Raw genomic sequence first — 21821 nt, forward strand, 5'->3', positions numbered from 1 at the left:
TGGACCCAGGAACTCCAAAGACACCACCAGGACCCAGCCCTGCGTGCTCCCACTCTGCCTCTCTCTGCACGGCTCCGTTCTCAGGAAAGCTCCCCTGCCGTGGCCGGCAGCTCCAGGCTTACCCTCTCTGCACCCCTCATGGGGAAAGCGTACCTCTTTCTTGGGTGCTCCAGCAACCAAACTGAGTCATGTGAGCACCCCGGAATGGGTCACTGAGGCTGCGGGGACCGAGGTGAAGGCATGGGGTCCACCTGACCAGGCCGCCGGGCTGCATGAGGCAGGGCTGAGAGGAGGCAACCACTCCCTCCACAGCCCAAGTCCACACCCCTTCTCCCCAGACACCCCCTCATTGAGCGCCAGAGGCCAGATGTCCTCACTAGTGCCCAGAACCGAACTGGTCCAGCCATTTATTCGGCAGCGATTTCCTCATCGGGCCCCCGTAACAGGCACAGCTGGCTGAGGCCTGGCACCCATGGGCCCGGGGTCCCACTTGCTCCCATCGGCTGGGGCAGAGGGGGTCTGGAAATGGGGGCTCACAGGACCGACAAGGCTGGGCTGTCCACTGAGGGAGAGCTATGGGCAGGACGGTTTCTGTTAGAAGAGGTGAAGGAATGGCAGGCGGCCTGAGTGACACACGGAAACTCTCCCCATGGCATCCAAAAGGGAAACACTTTTATTGATACCTGAGAAAAAGTGCAGGAGAAACATTCTTACTGACCATGGAGCCTATCCCCTTGGGCCAGACCAGGCCAGGCGACGTCTCTCAGCCTGCCCTTGAGCCGTGGGTCGTCTGGGCCTCCCGGAGAAGTCCGCAGCCAGAGTCCGGGGAGAGAGAGCTTCCGCAGCCATGGCTCCCGAGGCCAGAGCGGGCTCGGCAGGGAGGCCTCACCGATCGAGATCTAGGGTCTCTTGGGTCACAGTCCGGAGTCCGATGGAAAACAACTCCTCCCAGGGCTCCCGGATCCAGGCCAGCAGGGCCGTCAGCTGCTCTGGACACACAACACGAAGGGCCCAGAAACTCTCCAGCCGGGACACCTAGCAGAGCAAGTGGCAGTGAGGGGAGACTCACGGAGGACCCGCCACCCCTCCTTGCCCCAAGGCCTGCTTCCTTCCCCAAGCCTGTGCCCCTCCACAGCAGACCCAGACTTTGAGCTTCTGAAGCACAACACTTACTGAAGTCACCCCCAAACAGAAGGCTTCCACGTTTACTATCTTGTTTCTTTAATCCACCCTGTTTTCTAGAACGTAAGTTCTGGAATCAACTCCAAGGAACTGGTTGGAGTTCGATTCCTGGACTGACCACTTGTGACCCAGGCAAACTGGCTAATGCCCCCAAGCCTCAGTTTCTCCATCTGTAATAGGCCTAAGGCGGCTGGGAAGAGCAGAGGGCTGGCACCGGGGGCCCATCCAAATGTGAACGCCTCCCAGCTAACACAAGCCTGGCCCCAGGCCCGCGGGCTTCCACCGCCCACAACCGCCACCCTCTCTCCCTGCTGCTCCTCCACATCCAGCGAGCACCGCAGCTCCTCACGCCCCACTTCTGTGTTCCTTCCACCACAACTGCCCATCGCAATTCCACACCGCCGCCCCACCTCTCTCTCTCTCTCTCTCTCTCTCTCTCTCTCTCACACACACACCTCATCGTAGAAGACCAGCCGCAGGTCCCCTGGGGCCGTGCGATAGAGCAGCACCGAGCTCAAGCTGCTGAGAGGCCACTGCTCCCTGACACGCACGGAAGGGCCCAGCCCCGAGGGCAGGCGCGTCTCAGAGACTTCGCCAGGTGCTGCAGGAAGAGCGGGCTCTGCCTGGGAGCCTGCAGGGTCCTCCTCTAACAGGTACAGGGTGGACAGAGTCACCAACAGAGACACAGGGCAGGTCACAGGGCCTGGAGGGAAAGAGACAGGGCGAGGCCCAGAGTGGAAAGCCACAGAGGAGCCCAGCTCGCCGGGCAGCCTCCCGGTGTCACTCGAGAGGGGTGAACCACACCCTGCCAAGGTGGTCACAGGAGGCCCTTTTCCAAACTCCAGGCATCTCTAGCCTCCAAAACCTCTGAGGCCCAAGACAAAGGGAACCTGCCCCCCACCCAGCCCATGAGAAAGATCCGCTTGCCTCCTCTGACCGGATTAGGTGGAGCAGACCCAGCCCATCTGCTCCCCATCACAGAAAGCCTGCACCCCAAAGCAAAGGTCTCTGAGGACCCAGGAAACCTACTAGCCCCACTAAGAGAGGCCAGAAGACCGAAGCTGTCACTGGGGTGTGCCTGAGAGAAGTCCAGATTCCAGAAACTGAAAGTGCTACAAGGGCACAGAGAGGCAATGGGGGCACCTAGCCAGGGGCCTGGGGCAAGACAGAAGACAGAAGCCTCACCTTCCACCAGGAACACCCGAAGGTAGAAGAACAGAGGCGGCTCCAAGGAAGTCTCTCTCTCCAGCAATGGCCTGGGGGGAAGGAGTGGTCAGCCAGGGGGTGGGAAATACTGAGAAGGGCAGGGAGGAGGAACCAGGGCGGGAGGTGTGGGCACGAGGACAGGCCGGCCCAGGTGCTCAGGGCCCAACCGTGGCTGGGACTTGCGGAGATGGCCCGGGCTCCAGGAGCGGCTGTCTGGCCACCAACCGTGGCCTCGACCTCCCATCCACTCACCAGAGGCGGTGCTTCGGGGTCACCTCCTCCTCTGTGGCACTGACGCGGCTCCTCCAGCTGGGGGGCAGAGCCTGTAAGACAGCTGGACAGAGCCAGCCAGGGACAGGGAACCTCAGAGACTCCATCTCTTCTGTCCTAACCTCTGCACCTCTCCAGACCTTCCTGACCCTACATTTCAGAAACCTCTAAAGGGGATGTGTCCCATTACCTGTCTGTCTCCGCCGTGGCTGCCGGACGTGGGCAGCTGTGACCCCTCGGCCCCCACCCGCCCTCCCCGCACCTCCCTTCCCTCCCCCTTCCCTCTCTCACCGGTGAGCTCGCCCAGAAAGGCCCGGCAACGCTTGGCATCTCGCGGCAGCAGGACACAGCTGCCCGCCCCGGCCGCCCACTCCAGCCGCAGGCTCTGTCCCGCCAGCCCCAGCTCGATGCCGCTCAGGTCGTGCAGGGCAACGGCCAGGGCTGGCTGGAGCCAGCTGGCTGGAGGCCCACTGTGGAGAGGGAGGGCCAGAGTGAGCGGCGTGAGACCCCCAGGGAGCCCCGCCCTGTCCCTGATGGCCCCACTCGCTCACCATATCTCCCCTGTCACCTTCAACACATAAAGCCTGCGGTCGGACACCACCACGAGACACACAGACTCCCCAGGGTGGCCTGCCAACACCAGTGGCACCTACGGGGAACAGGAAAGAAAGAGGGGACAAGGGAGGCGGCTGCCGGGCTGACAGCAGAGTCACCGTGGCCCGACCCTTCCCACTGCTCATGCATCCGGCCTCGCCTGCCACCCCCCTGCACCCTGACCCACAGGCGGGCTTGGCGGGTTTCCCTGCCTGGCATCGTGCCCCCTCCGACCCGCCCTCCACACTCTGCCGGACTACCGTACAACAAAACCAACCGCCACTCCCCTGCCTCCGGGGCTCCCGCGGCCCTTGGGATCAAGTCCAAACTCCCTGGCAGACACCTGAGGCTGCCCCTGAACTGGCCCCTGCCTGCCTCTTCAGACTCCTCCCAGGGCCCCTGCCCCCTCCCCAGCCCACCCCCTGCCGTCCCGACAGCAACAGTTTCTCCCCACTAGCTAGCCCCGCTCTCAGGCCCCCGACACAGGTGCTGCTTCCTTTCCCCAGACCATCCCCCACCTTCTCTAGAACTCATCCTTCAAGCCCTGGATTAGATCTTAGATCGGCTCCCCAAGAAGGGGAGGCTCCGTCACTCAGGCTGGATCCGATGCCTCAGCCTGATTCCAGAACTTTCCTACCTCACGATCGTCGGGTTTCTCACAGCAGAATACAAGACAGATGGCGAGACGGATTTACTCGAAATCCTAGTGTCGTGCAGATGCTAGGTGCCCGCGGAGGGACCGATAACCCTGGGTACTTAGAGCGGTGACAGGAGGCCCCCTGTGAGTGCCATGGGCGCCCACTGACACACCCCATGAGGTAGGCAGCGCTATCCCCGCCGCGGAGTGGCAACAACAGGCTTCGCCATATCAAGGACCGTGTCCGTAGCCACACTGTGAGTGACCGTGGGAGCTGAAACCGGCCGCCTGGCCCAGGGCTTCCAGAGCCCCTGCGCTGACACGGTTTGCTGTGGGGGACACAGCGGGCACTCTGGCCAGGGAGGGGCGCGGGGCAGCGCCAGGCCAGCACAGACCTTGAGGCAGCACTGGAACTCCTCCTGGGCGTCAGCAAACACCTCGACATCCAGGAAGAGCCGGAGTCGGTGGTCCACAGAGCGGAGGCCGTGGCGCTCAGGGGCTGGGGGCGAGCCGTGGGCCGTCAGCCTGCCCGGGCGACAACCGTGCTCTCCTGCCTCCCTGAACACCACCTGGGTCCCGTTTCACCTCTACTCACGGGGACTGAGGTTCCAACCGTGGCGATCTTGGGAGACCGGCGCCTGAGATGGGGCCCCGTCAGCCCTGCTGCTGTGGTCACTGGGGTCAGGAGGGTCATGGACAGCGCTGGCCGTCTGCGAAGGAACTGGCGGTTGTTCGTCCTGTCTGTGCTCCCCATGGCTGGTTCCCAGGGACCGAGCCAGGAGAACCACATGATCACTACCACAGTTTGGACACACAGCAGGAGATTCTGGAAGGAAGGATGAGCACAGGCCCTGTGAACCCCGACACACAGCGCCACAATCCCCCCACTGTGTTCATCATGCTCCCCACCCCCTCTCAGATTTACCTTGGCCAACATCTCCAGCTTCCTATGCTCCCCACCATTCCCAACACCCCCCTCCCCCCACTTCCTGGGCAGGCCAGTTAGCCAACCACTCTCCATCCCAGTGAGGGAGGAGCAAACCCAGACCCATGGCCCACGACCTCCTCAAAATATACCCCATCTTCTTATTTCAGGCCTTCTCAGAGAGAACCAAACTGTTCTGGGCCCCTCCCACAGTCTCGGGTTGTCATGTGCTCTGAAGCTCCACCAGCCACATATGAAGGCCCCAAATCAACAGATCAGGAAGGCAGGGTGTCAGGTATGGGTCCAATTCCAGGCTCCGTCACTTAATAGCTGTCATCTAAGCAATTATGACAAGTCACCTAAGCTCTCTGAGCCTGGTTCCTCCTCTGTAATAGGAGTGATGACAGTACCTGTCCTATAGGGTCATCAGGATGGGTGAACGGATCAGGTAAAGAAAGAATCCAGGTTGGGGATCGGCAGCGAGAGAGGGAACACTTTGAGCAGCTACAACAGGCATATGCTGGACCCTCTGACAATAGAATTAAAACTCTCTGGATCCCAATTTGCAAATAAGGACAGCAAGGATCAAAAAAACGACACACCCGGGGGGCGCCTGGGTAGCTCAGTCAGTTGAGCACCGAGCTCTTGGTTTCTGCTCCACTTGGGTCATGATCTCAGGGTCACAGGATCAGCCCCAAGTCAGACTCCACAGCCAGCGCAGAGTCTGCTTCAGATTCTTTCCCTCTCCTTCCCACTCTGCCCCGCTCTTGCTCACACGCACACTCCTGCACTCTCTCAAAATAAATAAAATCTTAAAAAAAATATTGGGGCACCTGGTGGCTCAGTCCGTTAAGTGTTTGACTTTGGCTCAGGTCATGATCTTGGGATCCTGGGCTCCAAGCTCAACGGGAGTCTGCCTGTCCCTCTCCCTCTGTTCCTTCCCCTGCTCATGAGCCCCGCTCCCCGCAAATACATAAAATCTTAAAAAAAAAAAAAAAAAATCGGGGCACCTGGGTGGCTCAGTCAGTTAAGTGTCTGCCTTTGGCTCAGATCATGATCCCAGGACCCGGGGATCAGCCCCCCTGTTGGGGGGTCCTTGCTCAGCGGGGAGCCTGCTTCTCCCTCTCCCTCTGCCTGCCACTCCCCCTGCTTGTGCTCGCTGGCTCTCTCTGTCAGATAGATAGATAGATGAACAAATAGATAGATACATAGACAGATACGTGATTTTTTTTAAAGTCATGCATTTCAACACAAATGGTATCGAGAATATTTCTTTTCTCTTTAGGATCTTTAAAGACATTGCTTTCTGACTAATCTGCAGTGGAAAAATCTCTCACTTTAAAGAACAGGGTGTGAGGAGATACCATGAGACACCACTTGATCTCAAGTAGCTTACAAGGTCAGTCAAGGCGGGACCACCTCAGCCAACTCGAAAAGCATCTTACGTAACAGCCAAACATGCTCAGAGGACAGCACTACACCCGATACTGCAGTGAGGGCTAAGGAACTTTTATGGAGTTTCTAAATTATCAGCCAAAAAAGTGGAAAAAGCCTTCAAGTTATGAAAAAATAATGAGTATGTTTCAACAGTTAAAGAGATTGTATTCCCTGACTTTTAGAGAAAAAAGAAAAGGATCTAATTTCTTCTTTTGCTCCTGTCATTTTTTTTTTTAGCAAATGTATCAGACAGTTTTATTTTTCCTCCAGAGAGAAGAGTCGGTCCCCACTCCTTCCTTCCCTGGGGTGCCCCCTCTGTATTCCCTCTCTCAAAGCCATTGTCTCTGAAACGGTGGGAGTCCCATGGACAGAAGGGCAAGGGCAAGGGCAAGGTGCATACCTGTCTTTTGGAACAGAGGCCTCCAGCCTTCCTCACCGTCTAACCCCACCCTGGGCTCCTCTGGCTTGAACTCATGGCCACAACGTAGACACTGGAGTCTGCCCCGTAGCAGGTCTCTCGCTTCCCCAAGCTCATGCTGAGCTGTGGTGGCTGCTGGGGTCAACACAGCAAGCAGCTCCTGAAACAGGGTGGGCCAGACACAGCTGTGAGCAGTGGACCCCGGCCCTCGGCCCTTCAGGCCTCCCCCCCGTGCCCTGGCCTCGCTCTAGGCCCGGTTACCTGGAGAGCTGTGTGGGCATCGGGCTCCAGCACCACATAGCGACGCAGCTGCCGGTCAGGGCAAATGTAGGAGAAGCGCAGAACAAGGACAGGGGCCCCGGGGAGTGGATCTGAGCCCTGCGCACAGAGGGGATCCGAGAGATCTGGGTGATGCTGACAGTAGGGAAGAAAATCGTAGCTCTGGATATCATGAAAATGCTCTTGCTGACATCCACACTCTAGCTTAGCAGCCCTACTCCTCAGCTCAGCCTTCCAAGCTGTCTGCGGCCATGCCTTCGCCCCCCACAGCTCCCCTGCTCTGCTCCAAGTACCAACGACAGACTGGGGGAAACTCACGACCCAGCGCCTGGTACCCAACAGCTGTGCTGTCCCAAGTGGCTCCAGCAAAAGGCCCAGCACCTCTTCCAGGACCCCTAATGCCGCCGCTCACCTCGAGCACTACCTCGTGCTCGGTCTGAGGCTCAGGTTCCACCTCAGCTGCCTCTAGGCTCTGGAGCTCCAGCCGTGCCAGGGTCTGAGCTGCCTGGAGTTCCACCTCGAACAAGTGGCCAGAAGTGACCCGGAGAAAGCATTCCCTGCCCCGCACGCCCTCGGGCCCCTCCAGGGGACACACCAACATGGGGCGACACAGTTCCACTGAGGAGAGACCAGGAGAGCAACCTGTAAGAAGGGAGAGGTATCCCCGACTCCACCCTCCCGTGGGGTGGCCCTCCATCCAGAAGGGGTCAGCTGCCCCAAGTCTGGGTTTTCCCAACTCGCCCAGATACACCACCAGCACCTGGCCCGGTCTCCCTGGCGGTTGCTGAATGAGCGCTCGGTGCTCACCTTCCACTTCATCCTGTTCCTCCACCTCCACTTCCTCCTGGGTCTCTGGCAGGAGCCTGACCTCCTCTGCCATTTCCTGCGGTGACTCTTTCTCTGGGGGTGGAGGGCCGGGCACAGACCCTGGGCTCAGGGGCAGTGTGCTGAGGGCAGGGATCTCAGAGGTAGCCACAACAGAGGTCCCGGAGGTCTCCAGGTGATTCCTATACTGCAGCCAGTCACAGCCAAACCGTTCCCGGAAGCTGTTCATGAGTTCAAGTTCCCGATGCTGCCGCACAAACCTCCCTGGGCCGGTGAGGGGTGCACTGCTTAGCAAGCCCACGCCCTCACCACGACCCCCAACGACCCCAGCCTCTTCTGCAACTGCTCCCTGGGGTGAAGTCTAAAGGTGTGTGATGTGATGGGGGGTGGGGATCAGAGGGAGACTCAAGGCTTCCCCTCAGCAGCACGTCTCAAAGGACGTTCTATGGAATGCCATGCCCACACACAAGTCGGAACCACGCAGCATACGCTGCTGGGGAGATTGGAAATACACGGGAGTGAACTGGAGGTCCTGAGATGTCCTGCAGGGAGGACGCCTACTTAACTCTGGTTAGCCCAGCTTTTCCCATGGGATCCTTTCAGCAAGTGACCTCTCGACATCCCGCACAATTCACGTTCCTTTAAAAACACTTTGGAAAATGCTACCCATGGGTGGTCTCCTTTTTCCTTAAACTAGAAAAGAAGAAAGCCTAAGAGGCCCTCTACAACGCTCTGCTCCACCTCAGACAGAATCCCTCCTACCATGAAGACTGGGGCCAGAGCCTGAAGACAGGACTTAGGGCAAGGGCAGCTGGGGCCACAGAGGACTTACCAGCTGGGGACGGGTCCAGAGTCCGGGGCTCTGGGTCTGTATCGCTGGGTTCCGAGATACTTGCTCGCCTCACACGGACTCGGCTCTGAAGGTGGACACAGGACCGATGCTCTAGAAGAGCCAGGGCCTCCCACCCTGCCGTCCATGGCCACACACCCAACCTAACCCAAAAAACCCCACCAACAAGCAAGGATGAGGCCTTTCTCTTCCCAGGCCATCCACAACCCAGAGCCCCCAGAAAGGGACCCAACCCCAGGCGAAGGTGGCCTAGGACACTGTTTACCTTAACCTTCCGGTGCGGATACTGGGCTACAACGCCCCCTGAGGAGATGCTGTCACTCAAGTCAGGGCCGCCTGAGGTTTCGGCAGTACTCCCCGCTGACCAGGGCAGAGGTGGGGCCGAGGAGCCAAGCCCTGAGGATGTGGAAGTCTGGCGTGTGACAACGGGAAGGAGAGCGAGGCTGGAGCCAGAGATGCACCTCTGCCCTACCGGCCTAGCCGAGGGATGGGCCCTACTTTGTAGCTGCCCAGAAAGACCCCCACCCTGGGACCCCTGTCATGTCCTCCCAAATCATTCCGGGATGGCCTACCCCCAGCGCTCCCCGCACACTAACCTGAAAGTCAGTCAGTGACAAGACTTTCCCATCAAGAAGGAACTGAGCAAAGATAAAAGGGGAGGGGCTGCGTCGGTGGCGGGGTACCTGCCCACCCACCCAGGGGAGCCCTCCTAGCCCTGCAGGGACCAGCAGGCTCGGGGCGGGGGCAGCCTAACAAGCAGGGGGGCCAGGACTGCGGCCCATCACCCAGGGCTGGGGTGGGGGGCGGATGACGGGGCAGGGGGTGGGACAGGCAGGACAGGGAAAGCAGAGCGGACAGGAGAAGATCACTCACACCGCCTGCAGCGTCTCTGGCGCGGGGTGACAAGTACTGGGCAGTGGCCGCTCGGTGCGCAGGGTGGAACCACAGAGGGTTCCCCTCCAGGTAGAGCTGAAGGGCAGGAAGAAGAGACTGAGATGGGCCTTAGGCCTCCCTGTGTGAGGAAGGGCACTCACCAAATCAGCCTGGGGAGGGAGGGAGAGGCACAGAGCTGGCCCTCAGGTCCCGGAAGCACTTAGGACACACCTGGCGGAGCTCAGCCAGCAGCCACAGCGGCGCCAGCTCCCTGTGGCCTTCCAGCAGGTTGTACGCCACATCCAGGTGCCGCAGGTTCCTCAGCTGCTCCAGGCCTGGGGTGGAGGCGAGCAGGGAGGAAGGGCATATTGGGGGCGGGGGGGCTGGTAAGAGCAGAAAGACCAGCCTGGGCACCTCAGACCTACCCGTAGGCCCACCTGAGGCTCTGGAGGCATGCGGGTCCCAGGCTGAGTCTCACACTGGCCCTCTACCCTCCATATTCGCCCCACCCTCTCCTACTCCCTGGCCCCCCACACTCCCCACTCACCCTGCAGGCTCCGGAGCTCATTGCCTCGCAGTATCAGGGTCCCCAGAGCAGCGCCCGAGGGTCCCATTCTTGGCACCAAACGCAGGTGGTTATAGGAGATGTCCAGATGGCAGAGCTCAGACAAGTCCTGAAAGGGGGTGGTGACAAAGATTCTCTCCTTGACCAGACTCTAGCCGGGCTTCTCTGAGCCTTCTTTTCAAGTAGGCCTCAACCTTAGCCTATAAAGACTGCATACTCTCTGCACAAATGAGTTCATCCCATCCTCCACCCCCCCCACCAAACGTTAACAGAATTGAACAAATCCTAGCATAGTTCCTAATAGCTCAAGGCCACGTCCTTGGGAAGACAATTCCAGCCCCTTTACCTTCCCTCCTAGAAAAACCCAAGGCTGCCAGAAGAATATAGTTTGTTCCAGCCAACAGCTGAAGACAGAACCCCCGTCTCCCAGCCTCTGTAGGAAGGTAGAAGGCTAACTCTGGCAGGCACCAGTTAGCAATCCCAGACCCAGACGGATTTCATATGGACCAACACCCCCTTCCTGCTTTTTGTAAATTTCCACTTCCTTGACTTCAGAGGTTTAAAACTGACTAGTTCGGGGTGCCTGGGTGGCTCAGTTGGTTGGGCGACTGCCTTCGGCTCAGGTCATGATCCTGGAGTCCCTGGATCGAGTCCCGCATCGGGCTCCCTGCTCGGCAGGGAGTCTGCTTCTCCCTCTGACCCTCCCCCCTTCATGTGCTCTCTCTCATTCTCTCTCTCTCAAATAAATAAATAAAATCTTAAAAAAAAATAAAATAAAATAAAAATAAATAACACTGACTAGTTCGGTCAAGGAAAGAATCTGCTCAAGTCCCTGCCTTCTCCTGCCCACTCCCTCACTATGCCTTTAAAACATCCAGCAATCTCTGCACAAATCAAATTTGAGTTTAGTTTATGCTAAAGTTTATTACAAATTAAAATGGTTCTACTACTGATTACATACCACGATAGCTTATTACTACTGCAATAGTATATTACTAAAATCTGTTCTCACCACAGCAACTACCATCCAACTTTGTCCCTGACAATAAGACTTGGAGAAGATTCTTCCCCATCATCCCCAAGCTACCTTTTCTGAGCTAGACACCAGGCTAAGTAACATCACACAACCTCCATGACCACTCTAATACTATAAAAACAGGTACTCCTAGGATTTCTGCTTGACCAGTTAAGAAACTCAGAGCTTAGTTTGTCCCGAGTCACACAACAATTTAGGAGTTGAGATTTGAACACTGGCTTCTCTTACGCTACAGTCTGAGCTCCCCAAGAGTACTGCCTCCAGGATATAGCCCTACCTGGGGGAGGGTGGGGGACAGGTCCAGGAGAGAGGGTCAGAGTGGGATGACCAGAGAGCCAAGTGGGGCCAGCCCCAACCAGCCTGCTCACACTCACCATCAGGAAGCCCTCGCAGTCCTGGACTTGATTGTGGCTCAGATTCAGGAAGCGCAGAGCTGACAAGAGATGCTGGGGGGGGGGGGGAGATGGGAAAAGCAGCAGAGAATCAGACACCTCCAGGCAGCCAGCTGGCCTTCCTCCCTAAGGGCCCCCCTGTCTTTCCCCAAACCCCCTTCCCTCTGAGGCACTCACCAGAGAGCTGTCTAAGGAAGTCAGTGCGTTGTAGCTGAAGTTGGCAGAGAGCAGAGCCAGCCAGGGCAGGGCACAGCAGAGGTCACCACCACAGGCTGAGAGGAGCTCCTGAGATAGGGTGCTCCATTACCTCCGCTGTCCCCTCCTCCCTGCTCCAAGCCATTGTCCCCCAGTCATTCATTTGTTCTCTATATACTAAGCTTGGTCTGCAGAAACAGACTGAAAGCAAGCCCAGGGCCCTGCCCCCAGGAGTCTGTTGTGGGAAGAATGTGGAGACGGATACAAGAATACTGAATACAAGATGGCAGGTGTGACCATAAACGACAGACAGGTACACAGCACTACAGGAGTGCAGCAGAGGGGGCAAAACCACTGTCTGAAGGGAAGCGGGAAGCAGGGAAGGCTGCAAAGACAAGGGAACGGCAGAACTTGGTCCTGTATGTCCCTCAGAACAGGGATCTGGACCCAGCCCCCATCCTCCTTACCTCTAATGCCTGGATGCTCCTGCTGCAAATCAGGGTCTCTAGCTGGGAGTAGATGCCACAGAGGCCACGGAGGCAATGAAGAGGGACACCTCGGAGCTGAGAGGGAGGGAGGGAGACAGAATTTCACAAGACAGAGGCTTCACCTCAATTCCTTCTTTTATGGGGAGGGAAAAGATGACAAATCCAACTATGGTTCAGGGAAGCGTTAAATGGAAGAGATGAATGCCACGTTACTGCAGAGCAGTGGACACACTCAGGCCTGGCCCACCCACCAATGGGGGGCCATCTCTTTCCCCATTCCCAAAAGGTTGCCTCAAACTGGGCTTTGTGTGCCGGCATCCCCCAACACTCCATACCTCCAGCTGCCGAAGGGACTTGAAGGGAAAAATCTTGATGGGCCCAGGGAGGCCAGAACCAGGGACGTGGACCAGCTAAAAGAAAAAAACTCATGTCACCGAGGCCAGCACACTTCCCTTTCCTTGGCCTCTCCCCACTCACACAGCCACCCACAGCTCTCACACCCTCTCCATCTGGGCCCTGCAGACTTCTTGCACCCATGCCCCCACCCCCCCAGCTCTTGGGCTCTTCGTACATCCTACTCCATTCCCACTGCAGCGACCTTGAGTGAAAGAGTTTTCTGCAGCACATCGAAGAGGAACTGAAGCTGGAGGATGACAGGGGAGTCGGCAGGGTGAGAGGGCAAAGCCACAAAGCCTGTCTGGCCAGGGCCCCATGGCCCCAGGTGCAGCTCAAATACGTGGTTCAGCTGCTGCAGGGTGGCGGTCAACAGGCTCAGTGTGCTACAGCCAGACAGGACCACGTCACCTGCAGGAAAAGGGGCAGACAGGAAGGAGAACATAACAAAGGGGTCTTTCCCTTTATTCTGAGACTCTGTGAACCCAGGATACACCCACTCCAATCCATATGGTAGATCTCCCACTGCTGGGGTCATACTGTCTCCTCCCTGCTCAAAAGTCTTCCACAGCTCCCCTCTATCTTCACAAAAAGTCCTAACTCTTCAGTCTGATGACAGGAGTTTGCGTTCACTACAGCCAACCAACTTTTCCAAATTTTCTTTCACCATCTGCGCAGGAGAGTCTGGTCTACTCACGGTGCTGGGAATACAGTCAGCTCGGTTCACAGATTCCTCATTTTCTGACACATTCCCTTCCACTCTACCCAGCTCGAGACTATCCTCCTCCAGGCAGGCTTCTCAGTGTGTAACACTGCTGCCCTTTTATGCTATAATCATTCACTTTACGTACAAGTTGGTTGGGTGTTTCACCTTTTTTTTAAGTAAACTCTATGCCCAACGTGGGACTCAAACCCACACCCCCGAGATCAAGAGTCGCGTGCTCCACCGCTGAACCACCCAGATACCCCATGTATTTCATCTTTACTTCTCTGATTGCAAAAGTAATATGCACACTTACAGAAATTTTCAAACCATCCCAAAATGCATGTCAAAGAAAGAATAACCACTCTTTATAGCACTGAGGTATTATTCTCCATCTCCGTGTTAAAATTGCTCTAATGAGACTGTCATCCTTGAGGACATTTTTGATCACCCTGGTACCCACCACCGCACCTAAAACGTACAGCTGTGAGGTAGGCATGGAGAAATATTTTTTTTACTATTTTTTTAAGACAATGATAGAGCCAAAACATGTTACAAAAATATTACAGAGAGGTACCCTATATTCTTCACCCAGTTTCCCCCAATGTTTACATTTTATGTAAATAACAAAGTCAGGAAACTGACTAACGTCAACCACACATTGAACCACTGTGGCTCCACTGTGCCCAGGCCGGAGAGAAGAAACTGTAGTAACAACAGCTACCAATTTTGAGCCCTTACGTATTATGCAAACATTGTCCTAAATGCTTTACGTGGGTTAAAATTAATCCCCACAACAACCTTTCGAGTTAAGTACAATCATTATGCCATTTTCCTGCTGTGGAAAACTGAAGCTCAGAAAACTTAAACAACTTCGCCACGTTTGGAAGAGTTGGGATTCCAACCCAAGCGCATCTGACTCCAAATCTCGTGCTTTTAACTATACTAAGTGCCTTGACAAAGAGCAATGATTATGCCAGTCCCCGGTCTCCAGAGATTTACAGCCAAGTAAAGATCACTTTCCTCTGAGAGTTTCAGAGAACGCATTGAGGAAGTGGCACTGGAGTTGGGTCTCGAAGGATGGCTAAGGTGTGAAATGTCAAAAAACAAAGGACCCTGCAAGCAACGGCACCAGAGAGAAAAAACTTCAGAGGAGTAAAAAAAAAAAATGAATTGACGCCCGAATCCTCGTAACCTGTAACTCTGTTTCCTAAGGGGGAGAGTGTCTCTGGAAGGCAAGGCGCACCCCCACCTTGCCCCAGCCCCAGATCAACCGCGTATCCACTCACCGGACTCCCGCAGCAGCCCCGCGAGCTTCCACACCAGGGAGTCCCGCTGGGCGGTCGTCATGGCCACGAGACGCTGGGGGCGGAGCCTGGGAAAAGAGGAAGCGGAAGAGCCTCAGGTGGGGGGGTGGTACCAAAAGCCCAGGACGTCCGCGCAAACGAGGACTCGCGGGGAGAAAAAAGTGAGAAAGAGAGCGAGGAAGAGCATCCTCCCGGGTACCCTTTCGAGGAGCGTAAGGCCTGGCCCCCCAGACTGACCTCCTGTGTGCTCTCCCACCAGCTCTGCAGTCCGGCACCTATCAATAATGGCCAGGAAGTCCCGCCCCGGAAGGAAGGCGGGTAGGCGGCACAACCGGAAAGCACGGCTGCGATGCCGGAAGTCACGACCTAAGTCGTGCTTACGTGTCCGACGGGGGCGGGGACGGCTTGGTGCGGACGGGGCGGTCCCTCGGCAGTTGGTCCTGCTGGGGCCCGAAGCGGGGCCCCTCCATCCCTGCCCCCACACCCGCCCGGCTTGTGGGCTCCGCTCAGCGTGGGTCTCCCGCTCGGCTCGGCGGGGCCCCTCCAGGCCTGTGAGGAAAACCTGACTCGTTGTTTGCAGACTGGGCGGGGAAGCACTGTTTGGAGCAATGGGCTTTTCTCTCAGGAAAGGACTCGGCCAAAGCGAACACTCGTTTTCCAATTAAAGGAAAGCGTGTTCGCCATGTGAAGTTTTTTGGTATCTGCTGAAGGAGCTGGGGCTTGCCAAGATGCCACCTCTGGAGTCACCTTGAGACTTTTTCCTTAATGTCCCTCCAAACTCGTTGTTCTTTTTTCCTTCGCTAGTGTCAGACTCACACTGCGATTGGTAATGCCTCACGTGTATCCAGTCTTCTGCTTTTTGTGTTTCCTTTCATAACCCCTGAATCCAGAAATTGTTATGCCGGGTTTGAAAATGAGAAAGCATGTTCACAGAGGCGAGGTTCCCTGCGAAGGTCGTTCAATTAGTAACTAACTTCGTCAAGACTGCCGAAGTTTCCTGGTTCCAAGTTCCTGTTGTAGCTTTCACCTGGCTCCCAGTCAAAAAAGGAGGCCAACTACTGAACTAGATTACGTAAAGAAAAATGTAGTTTCTCCTTCCCAACAGGCCTAGGGGCAGCCCTTCCCCAACCCAGTCCCTGTCCAAGCGTCCACCCCCTACCACACCGCCTGTTGCCCTCTGTCTAGGTTCTCCCTCCCAGCCCTCCCGTGAAATAAAGTCTCCTACCCCGAAAAAAAAAGTCTTCTAACAGAATTTGGTTTTCAAGGAGAGTTTTTTTTTTTTTAAGACTTTATTTATTTATTTGAGAGAGAGAATGAGAGAGAGAGCATGAGAGGGGGGAGGGTCAGAGGGAGAAGCAGACCCCCTGCTGAGCAGGGAGCCCGATGCGGGACTCGATCCCGGGACTCCAGGATCATGACCTGAGCTGAAGGCAGTCGCTTAACCGACTGAGCCACCCAGGCGCCCTGTTTTTTTTTTTTTAATAAGTGCCTTTTCTACAGAGGGAAATCAAAATGAATCCTATGCCAGTTGAGGGTAGGAATATAGTTATCTTTATCTCAAGTTGCAAAATTTGAAGGATCTTATTTTCTACAGTCAAAATATGTGAAATGGCAATTTATGTCCCTAAACCACACAATTTAGCGTTTATGGGATACTGTGTGATCTGAGCCAAAATGAAGTAAGTAGAAGCACATCGTGAACAGCAAAGCAGTAGGGGCTCAATATATTTTTGTTGAATTATTAATCCCAGAGCAGTGATGATTGTCGGCCCCTGTTTATCAATCACCTGGAACTAGGAAGGAAGGGTTCTTCCATACCATTTCTGCCAACTCTAACCCTCTTAGGCAAGAGGAGACAGATTGTTTTGAAATTCCTGGCATTACGGAGCTTTGAAATCTGTTTCAGGAGTGTCTCCACAGCCTGTAGATTCTGAGAATTGCTCCATTCATATGGATAGACCCTGTAGCCAGATTTGTTCTACATCACTTTGCTTCCCAGAAATGTGAGAGTGAGACAAAGAGAGCAGCAAAGAAAGCTATAAACTACAGAGGGAGAGGAAAACATCTACTCAGAGAAGCAGCACAGAGAAACTAAGCAGTTGTTTCCAGGCCCCCTTGTGAGGCCCACTCCCCCTTCTGCCCTCAGGCTGCAGAGGACGCCTTGGCCACCTTCCAAAGAATTCCCACCCAACTTTTTTTTTTTTTTTTTTGCCTAAGAGTGTATCTCTGTAAATTGCTACCATAAGAACCTTGACTAATACAAAATCTTTTTAAAAAATGAAAGTCTGAAATGGGAAAAAAAAAATTATCCCATTCGCTGAAACAGGAAAAAGAGAGAGTATATACCTGGAACATTTTGAGAAATGTATGAAGAAAACCCGAGAACTTTAAATGACCTAAATAAATGAAAAGTCAAAATGTTCCTGATGAGAAGATTTGATATTATGATGATGTATATTTAATGCAATTTCCATCAAAATCCCAAAGGGGAGATTTTGGAACTTAACAGGTTGATTCTGTAATTCCTCTGGAAGACTCACATGAGCACAGCCAAAACATTTTGAGGGAAAAAAAGAGTAAGAGGCACTAATAGGGGCCTTGCCTTAGCAGTAGCAAAATGTCCTGTAAAAAAAGCAGCAGTAACCACAGCAGCATGATACTGACAAAGAGGTAGACAAAAATGGTTAGATCAATAGAGCACAATACAGGAATAACCATGATTACATGGATTTTTTTTGTTGTTATATGTGATAAATTGACTTTAATGATACAAATAATGAGTTGTTCAATCGTTTGAGGACAATGAGCTGCCCCAAAATAAAAAATGCTCCACTGCACCTTCCAAGCATATGACTAAAACCTCCCAGCACAGCACAGATCTGGTATTAGAGAGGTACAGCTCATCCACCTCAGGCTTCACTGTCATGTTCATAAGTGTGAGGAGAGCGGTAAAATGTAACCAGCTGTCACTGGTAGCACCCTGACTCCTTTAATTTCCCTGGGGTAGCCTCTGCAAAATGCTTGTGATCAAAGGGGTAAGGAAAGGTGAGCTGGTTACCAGCTTAGGCAGCAGGGGTGGAGTTCTAGAAGGGAGGAAAGAGTCTTCATACAAGAATGACAAAGTCAGAGGGACCTGGATGGCTCAGTTGGTTGAGTGTCCGACTCTTGATTTAAGCTCAGGTCGTGATCTCGGGGTTGTGAGATCCAGCCCCTCCTCAGGCTCCATGCTTGGTGGGGAGTCTGCTTGAAATTCTCTCTCTCTCCTTCTGCTCCATTCCCCCCCCCCCCCAACACACACTGGTGCTCTTTCTCTCCTTCTCCCTCTCTCTCTAAAATAAATGAATAAAATCTTAAAAAAAAAAAAAATGACATGGGCGCCTGGGTGGCTGTCATTAAGCGTCTGCCTTCGGCTCAGGTCACGATCCCGGAGTCCTGGGATCGAGCCCCACATCAGGCTCCCTGCTCTGCAGGAAGCCTGCTTCTCCCTCTCCCACTCCCCCTGCTTGTGTTCCCTCTCTCGCTGTGTCTCTCTCTGTCAAATAAAATCTTTTTTTAAAATAAATAAATAAATAAATAAATAAATAAATAAATAAATAAATAAATAAATTTTTTTAAAATGACATGGGCCCTGGGTGGCTGTTGATTAAGCATCTACCTTCGGCTCAGGTTATGATCCCAGGGTCCTGGGATAGAGGCTCCCATCAGGCTCTCTGCTCGGCAGGGAGCCTGCTTCTCCCTCTCCCTCTGCCTGCCGCTCCCCCTGCTTGTGCTCTCTTTCTCTCTGCCAAATAAATAAATAAAATCTTAAAAAAAAAAAAAAAAGTCATCTACCAGAGAATACAGACCTCAGAGTCCTGGTCCCGCTTGCTTCTGATACCTTTGGAGCATGCAGGCCCCTAGACTGTTGCCCACAGGGGAACAGAAGTAACAGTTCCTTATTAAGACATGAGCCATCATCTTAGATCCGGACCTCACTGCTGAGGTGCTCCAGCCTCCTGCAGCAGACCAGATGATGCAGACCTAAGGATGCCTCCAAAATGAAAAGTTCACGCTTGAAATTGAGTTGTGGGTCGGGAGGGTGAAATTAGATGATCTACTTGTTTCATTAACTAGGTATCTTCATGGAGTGGGAAAAGGGGGCAAATGGAAGAGAATGAAGAGGTGTGAATTATCACCTGCAAAAACAGAGTTGTGTTAGAGGAGTTTGCACTCTAGGGGCGTCCATGTGCCTGGCACGGACAGCCCCAGGACCCAGTGGTCAGAGGCAGTTCTTGCCACATAAGTTACCACACATTGATTCTCTTGGCTCTGCTACCAGACCTAGCCACAAAAGACTGCCCAGGAATTGTCCTGGTTACCAGAATCAAACATATGGAACAAATCAGCAGCATTACAGGAGGTCTGGCATGAGAACGTGCATTAGACTGTGACCAAGTGAGCCCATCAGAGCCTGGTTCCTGGAGAGACTGAACACAAGGCACACGAAGGGAAAGCCAGAGAAGCAGAAGCCAATTTCAGCTCAGGATTAGAGAAGCCAGGGCCTGAGAATGGCTGCCTGAAAAAGAAGCAACAAAATAAGAATATCGCAGTGACCCAGCAACAGCTCGGAAAGCCCAGCCTGGGGAATTTTGCATTCTGCAGAAAATGAACTCAGGGAGTCCCTGGGTGGCTTTATAGTAAACCCAAGGTCATCTGAGAGTGCCTTTAATTCTTTTCATTGTCTCTCCTGGAAACCTCTGGGATCATAAGGGAAGGGGTTTCAGAAGTGCTATAAGAAAGATGGGGACCTTGTGGTTCAAAAGAGATGAACCAAAAGCTACATCCCTCATTCAAGCTGCTTGGGAAAGCACAGAAGCCGGCTGGGGACAGCTGGGAGAAGAGAGGAAAGCAGCAGGATCCTGGAGAGCAAGAAGGCCTGTGGGCAAAGTCGGGTACATATGTGACGCGTGTCTTCCATCCCAATTCTTCCTGCACACAGGGCTGGAGAGGGGAGGGCCACCGTCCACAGCATGGGAGGGAGCTGCAAGTGTAATAGCATAAGACCCGCAATGGGGGACAAGGAAAGCCAAGAAAAGTTGCGATCAAAGGGCTTCGGGTGTCCAGGCCCTGGGAAAGGGGAAAGGTACTGGCTGCTTTGCAATCTTACTTCAGAAAGTGAGAGCAGCGGGGCACCTGGGTGGCTCAGTCGTTGGGCGTCTGCCTTCGGCTCAGGTCATGATCCCAGGGTCCTGGGATCAAGTCCCGCATCGGGCTTCCTGCTCAGCGGGAGGCCTGCTTCTCCCTCTCCCACTCCCCCTGCTCGTGTTCCCTCTCTCGCTGTCTCTCTCTGTGAAATAAATAAAATCTTAAAAAAAAAAAGTGAGAGCAGCCTTTCATTCTCTCATTCATTCCACAAACATTGACTGAGCCCTGACCGGGTGCCAGATCCTGTACTGGATTCCCAGGAAATAAAGGAGAAACAGTATGGCTCTTGTTCTCTAGAAGCTGGGGGTAAGGTGGAAGGACAGACACCCACAATCACATTTCAACATTGTGTTCACTTCCTGTTGTTGCTGTAACAAATTACACTCAACTTAGTTGCTTAAAACAGCACACATTTGTTATTTTACAGCTCTGAAGGTCAGCAGTCCAAAATGGATCTCACTGGGCTAAAATAAAGGTGTGGGCGGGCGGTGTTCCTTTCTGGAGGCTCCAGGGCAGAACCTGTTTCTTGTCTTTTCCAGCTTAAAGAGGCTGCCCACTTTCCTGGCCCCCTTCTATCTTCACCCCCAGCGGTGGCCAGTTGGGTTTTTCATCGCATCAATCCCTCTGACACTAACTCTTCTTCCTCCCTCTTCCACATTTAAGGCCCCTTGTGATTACATCGAGCCCACCCAGATAATCCAGGATAATCTCCATATTGTAAGGTTGGCTGTTTGGCAACTTTAATTGCATCTGCAATCTTAATTCTCCCTTGGTATCTAGCATAACATTTGCACAGGTTCCAGGGATTAGGACACAGACATCTTGGGGGGAAGGGAGGAGGCCTCTTATTCTGCCTACCATCAACATGATGAGTGTTATGGTATAGATAGTTCCAGTCCCAGATTGCAAACAGAATACACACTGTAGCCTCTCCCTTCCATCCCAGCTGGTTAGAAATGAAAACATACAAAAGATATAAAAATAAGTAATATAGAGGCGCTTGGCTGGCTCAGTTGGAAGAGCATATGACTCTTGATCTCGAGGTTATAAACTCAAGCCCCACATTTGGTGCGGAGATTACTTAGAAATAAATCTTAAAAAAAAAAAAAGTAATATAAATTCATAATCACCCTGGACAACAAGGAGAGCCCCTGGTGGACCAGAAGCCATGAGAATTCCCTAAAAGCTGGATGGCAGGTAGAAACTGGTCAGAAAAGAAAATCACGGCCCAAAATGTGCAGAGCAATTGACTGACCGCCGCAGGAGTTGAAAACAGCACCAAAATCACTCCAAGGCTCAAAGAGGGTGGATCCTGGGAGCTTTGGGGCTCAGAAGTCACCAACAAGGCACTGATGATTCAGGGTGCCAAAATAGGCAGCACCAAGCATGTTAACCACCCCCCACACACTCCCCCTTCTTGTCTCCTGGGGCCGAGAAACTCCAGCAAGCTACCTGCCTCCAAGTGAGGGCAGTGGATATGAGATCATTAGGTGAAAGAAAGGACCTTGTTCCTCATAGCTGGTGACACCTAGGAGGAAAGGGAAGCACATTTGCGGAAGATGAGCGGCCAAAATTCTCCCCCATCAGTATATGCCTCCAGCCAGTTATTGACAGTATATCACAACGTGCACCATGCCATTGTCTCATCCCCCTCTTTGCTAAACAGCATAGAAATGGAGAGCACAAACAGTCTAACAGGAAATCTCAGATAAAAGCTGAGTTTCTAATGAGCAATTACCAAACATAAGAAGAAAATCAACATCTTGAAAGAGCTATCAAATCCAGCGTAGAGAAGAACTTTCACCCAGTGAAATCGCTCATAGAGCAAGAACAGGATTTCAGAATAATTATAACATTCTTGGAGGCAAAAAGATAACACACGCATTTAAAAAAAAAAAACTGAAAAACTGCACATGATTATGAGACAACAAAAACACCTCAATAGAATCACCAAAATGGGCACTGTTTTTGTATCACACGGTACAAGACAAAATGCAAACATGATTATTCATGTACTTATTTCATATTCAAAATATAAAAAATTGAACATGATTATGAAACA

General features: G+C 53.5%; 1 protein-coding gene across 3 annotated transcripts; it reads right to left on the minus strand.

Annotated features, from left to right (window-relative positions):
* Positions 1-652: 652 nt before the first annotated feature.
* Positions 653-14900, minus strand: STK11IP (serine/threonine kinase 11 interacting protein). 3 transcript variants are annotated; one of them, XM_035007043.1, is made up of 25 exons: positions 14813-14900; positions 14558-14643; positions 12771-12976; positions 12508-12582; positions 12152-12247; positions 11667-11774; positions 11472-11543; positions 10044-10170; positions 9728-9831; positions 9497-9592; positions 9220-9261; positions 8889-9035; positions 8606-8690; positions 7756-8037; positions 7361-7566; positions 6931-7047; positions 6652-6829; positions 4485-4715; positions 4285-4388; positions 3210-3307; positions 2950-3128; positions 2641-2722; positions 2368-2438; positions 1638-1885; positions 653-1035 (listed from the first exon to the last, which is right to left on the minus strand). In XM_035007043.1, the coding sequence occupies exons 2-25, from the start codon at positions 14616-14618 to the stop codon at positions 886-888; spliced, it is 3165 nt and encodes a 1054-aa protein (XP_034862934.1). In that variant the 5' UTR covers positions 14619-14643; positions 14813-14900; the 3' UTR covers positions 653-885. The 3 variants fall into 3 exon arrangements, with proteins under 3 accessions (XP_034862934.1, XP_034862933.1, XP_034862936.1); XM_035007042.1 differs by having other exon boundaries at positions 6931-7083; XM_035007045.1 differs by lacking the exons at positions 14558-14643; positions 14813-14900 and having other exon boundaries at positions 6931-7083; positions 12744-12833.
* Positions 14901-21821: the final 6921 nt, after the last annotated feature.

The sequence above is a fragment of the Mirounga leonina genome, unplaced genomic scaffold (assembly GCF_011800145.1).
Source record: "Mirounga leonina isolate KUSES-001 unplaced genomic scaffold, KU_Mleo_1.0 Mir_151, whole genome shotgun sequence".
Classification (NCBI taxonomy): domain Eukaryota; kingdom Metazoa; phylum Chordata; class Mammalia; order Carnivora; family Phocidae; genus Mirounga; species Mirounga leonina.

What these genes read in the sequence shown, in the direction of transcription:
- STK11IP (XM_035007042.1), bottom strand. Translation starts at nt 14,618, where the DNA reads ATGACGACCGCCCAGCGGGACTCCCTGGTGTGGAAGCTCGCGGGGCTG. An exon ending in TGCTGGCTGAGCTCCGCCAG is followed by an intron (nt 9,593 to 9,727) that starts GTGTGTCCTAAG and finishes CCTGCCCTTCAG; the next exon opens with CTCTACCTGGAGGGGAACCC. An exon ending in AAGGTGACAGGGGAGATATG is followed by an intron (nt 3,129 to 3,209) that starts GTGAGCGAGTGG and finishes CCCTCTCCACAG; the next exon opens with TGGGCCTCCAGCCAGCTGGC.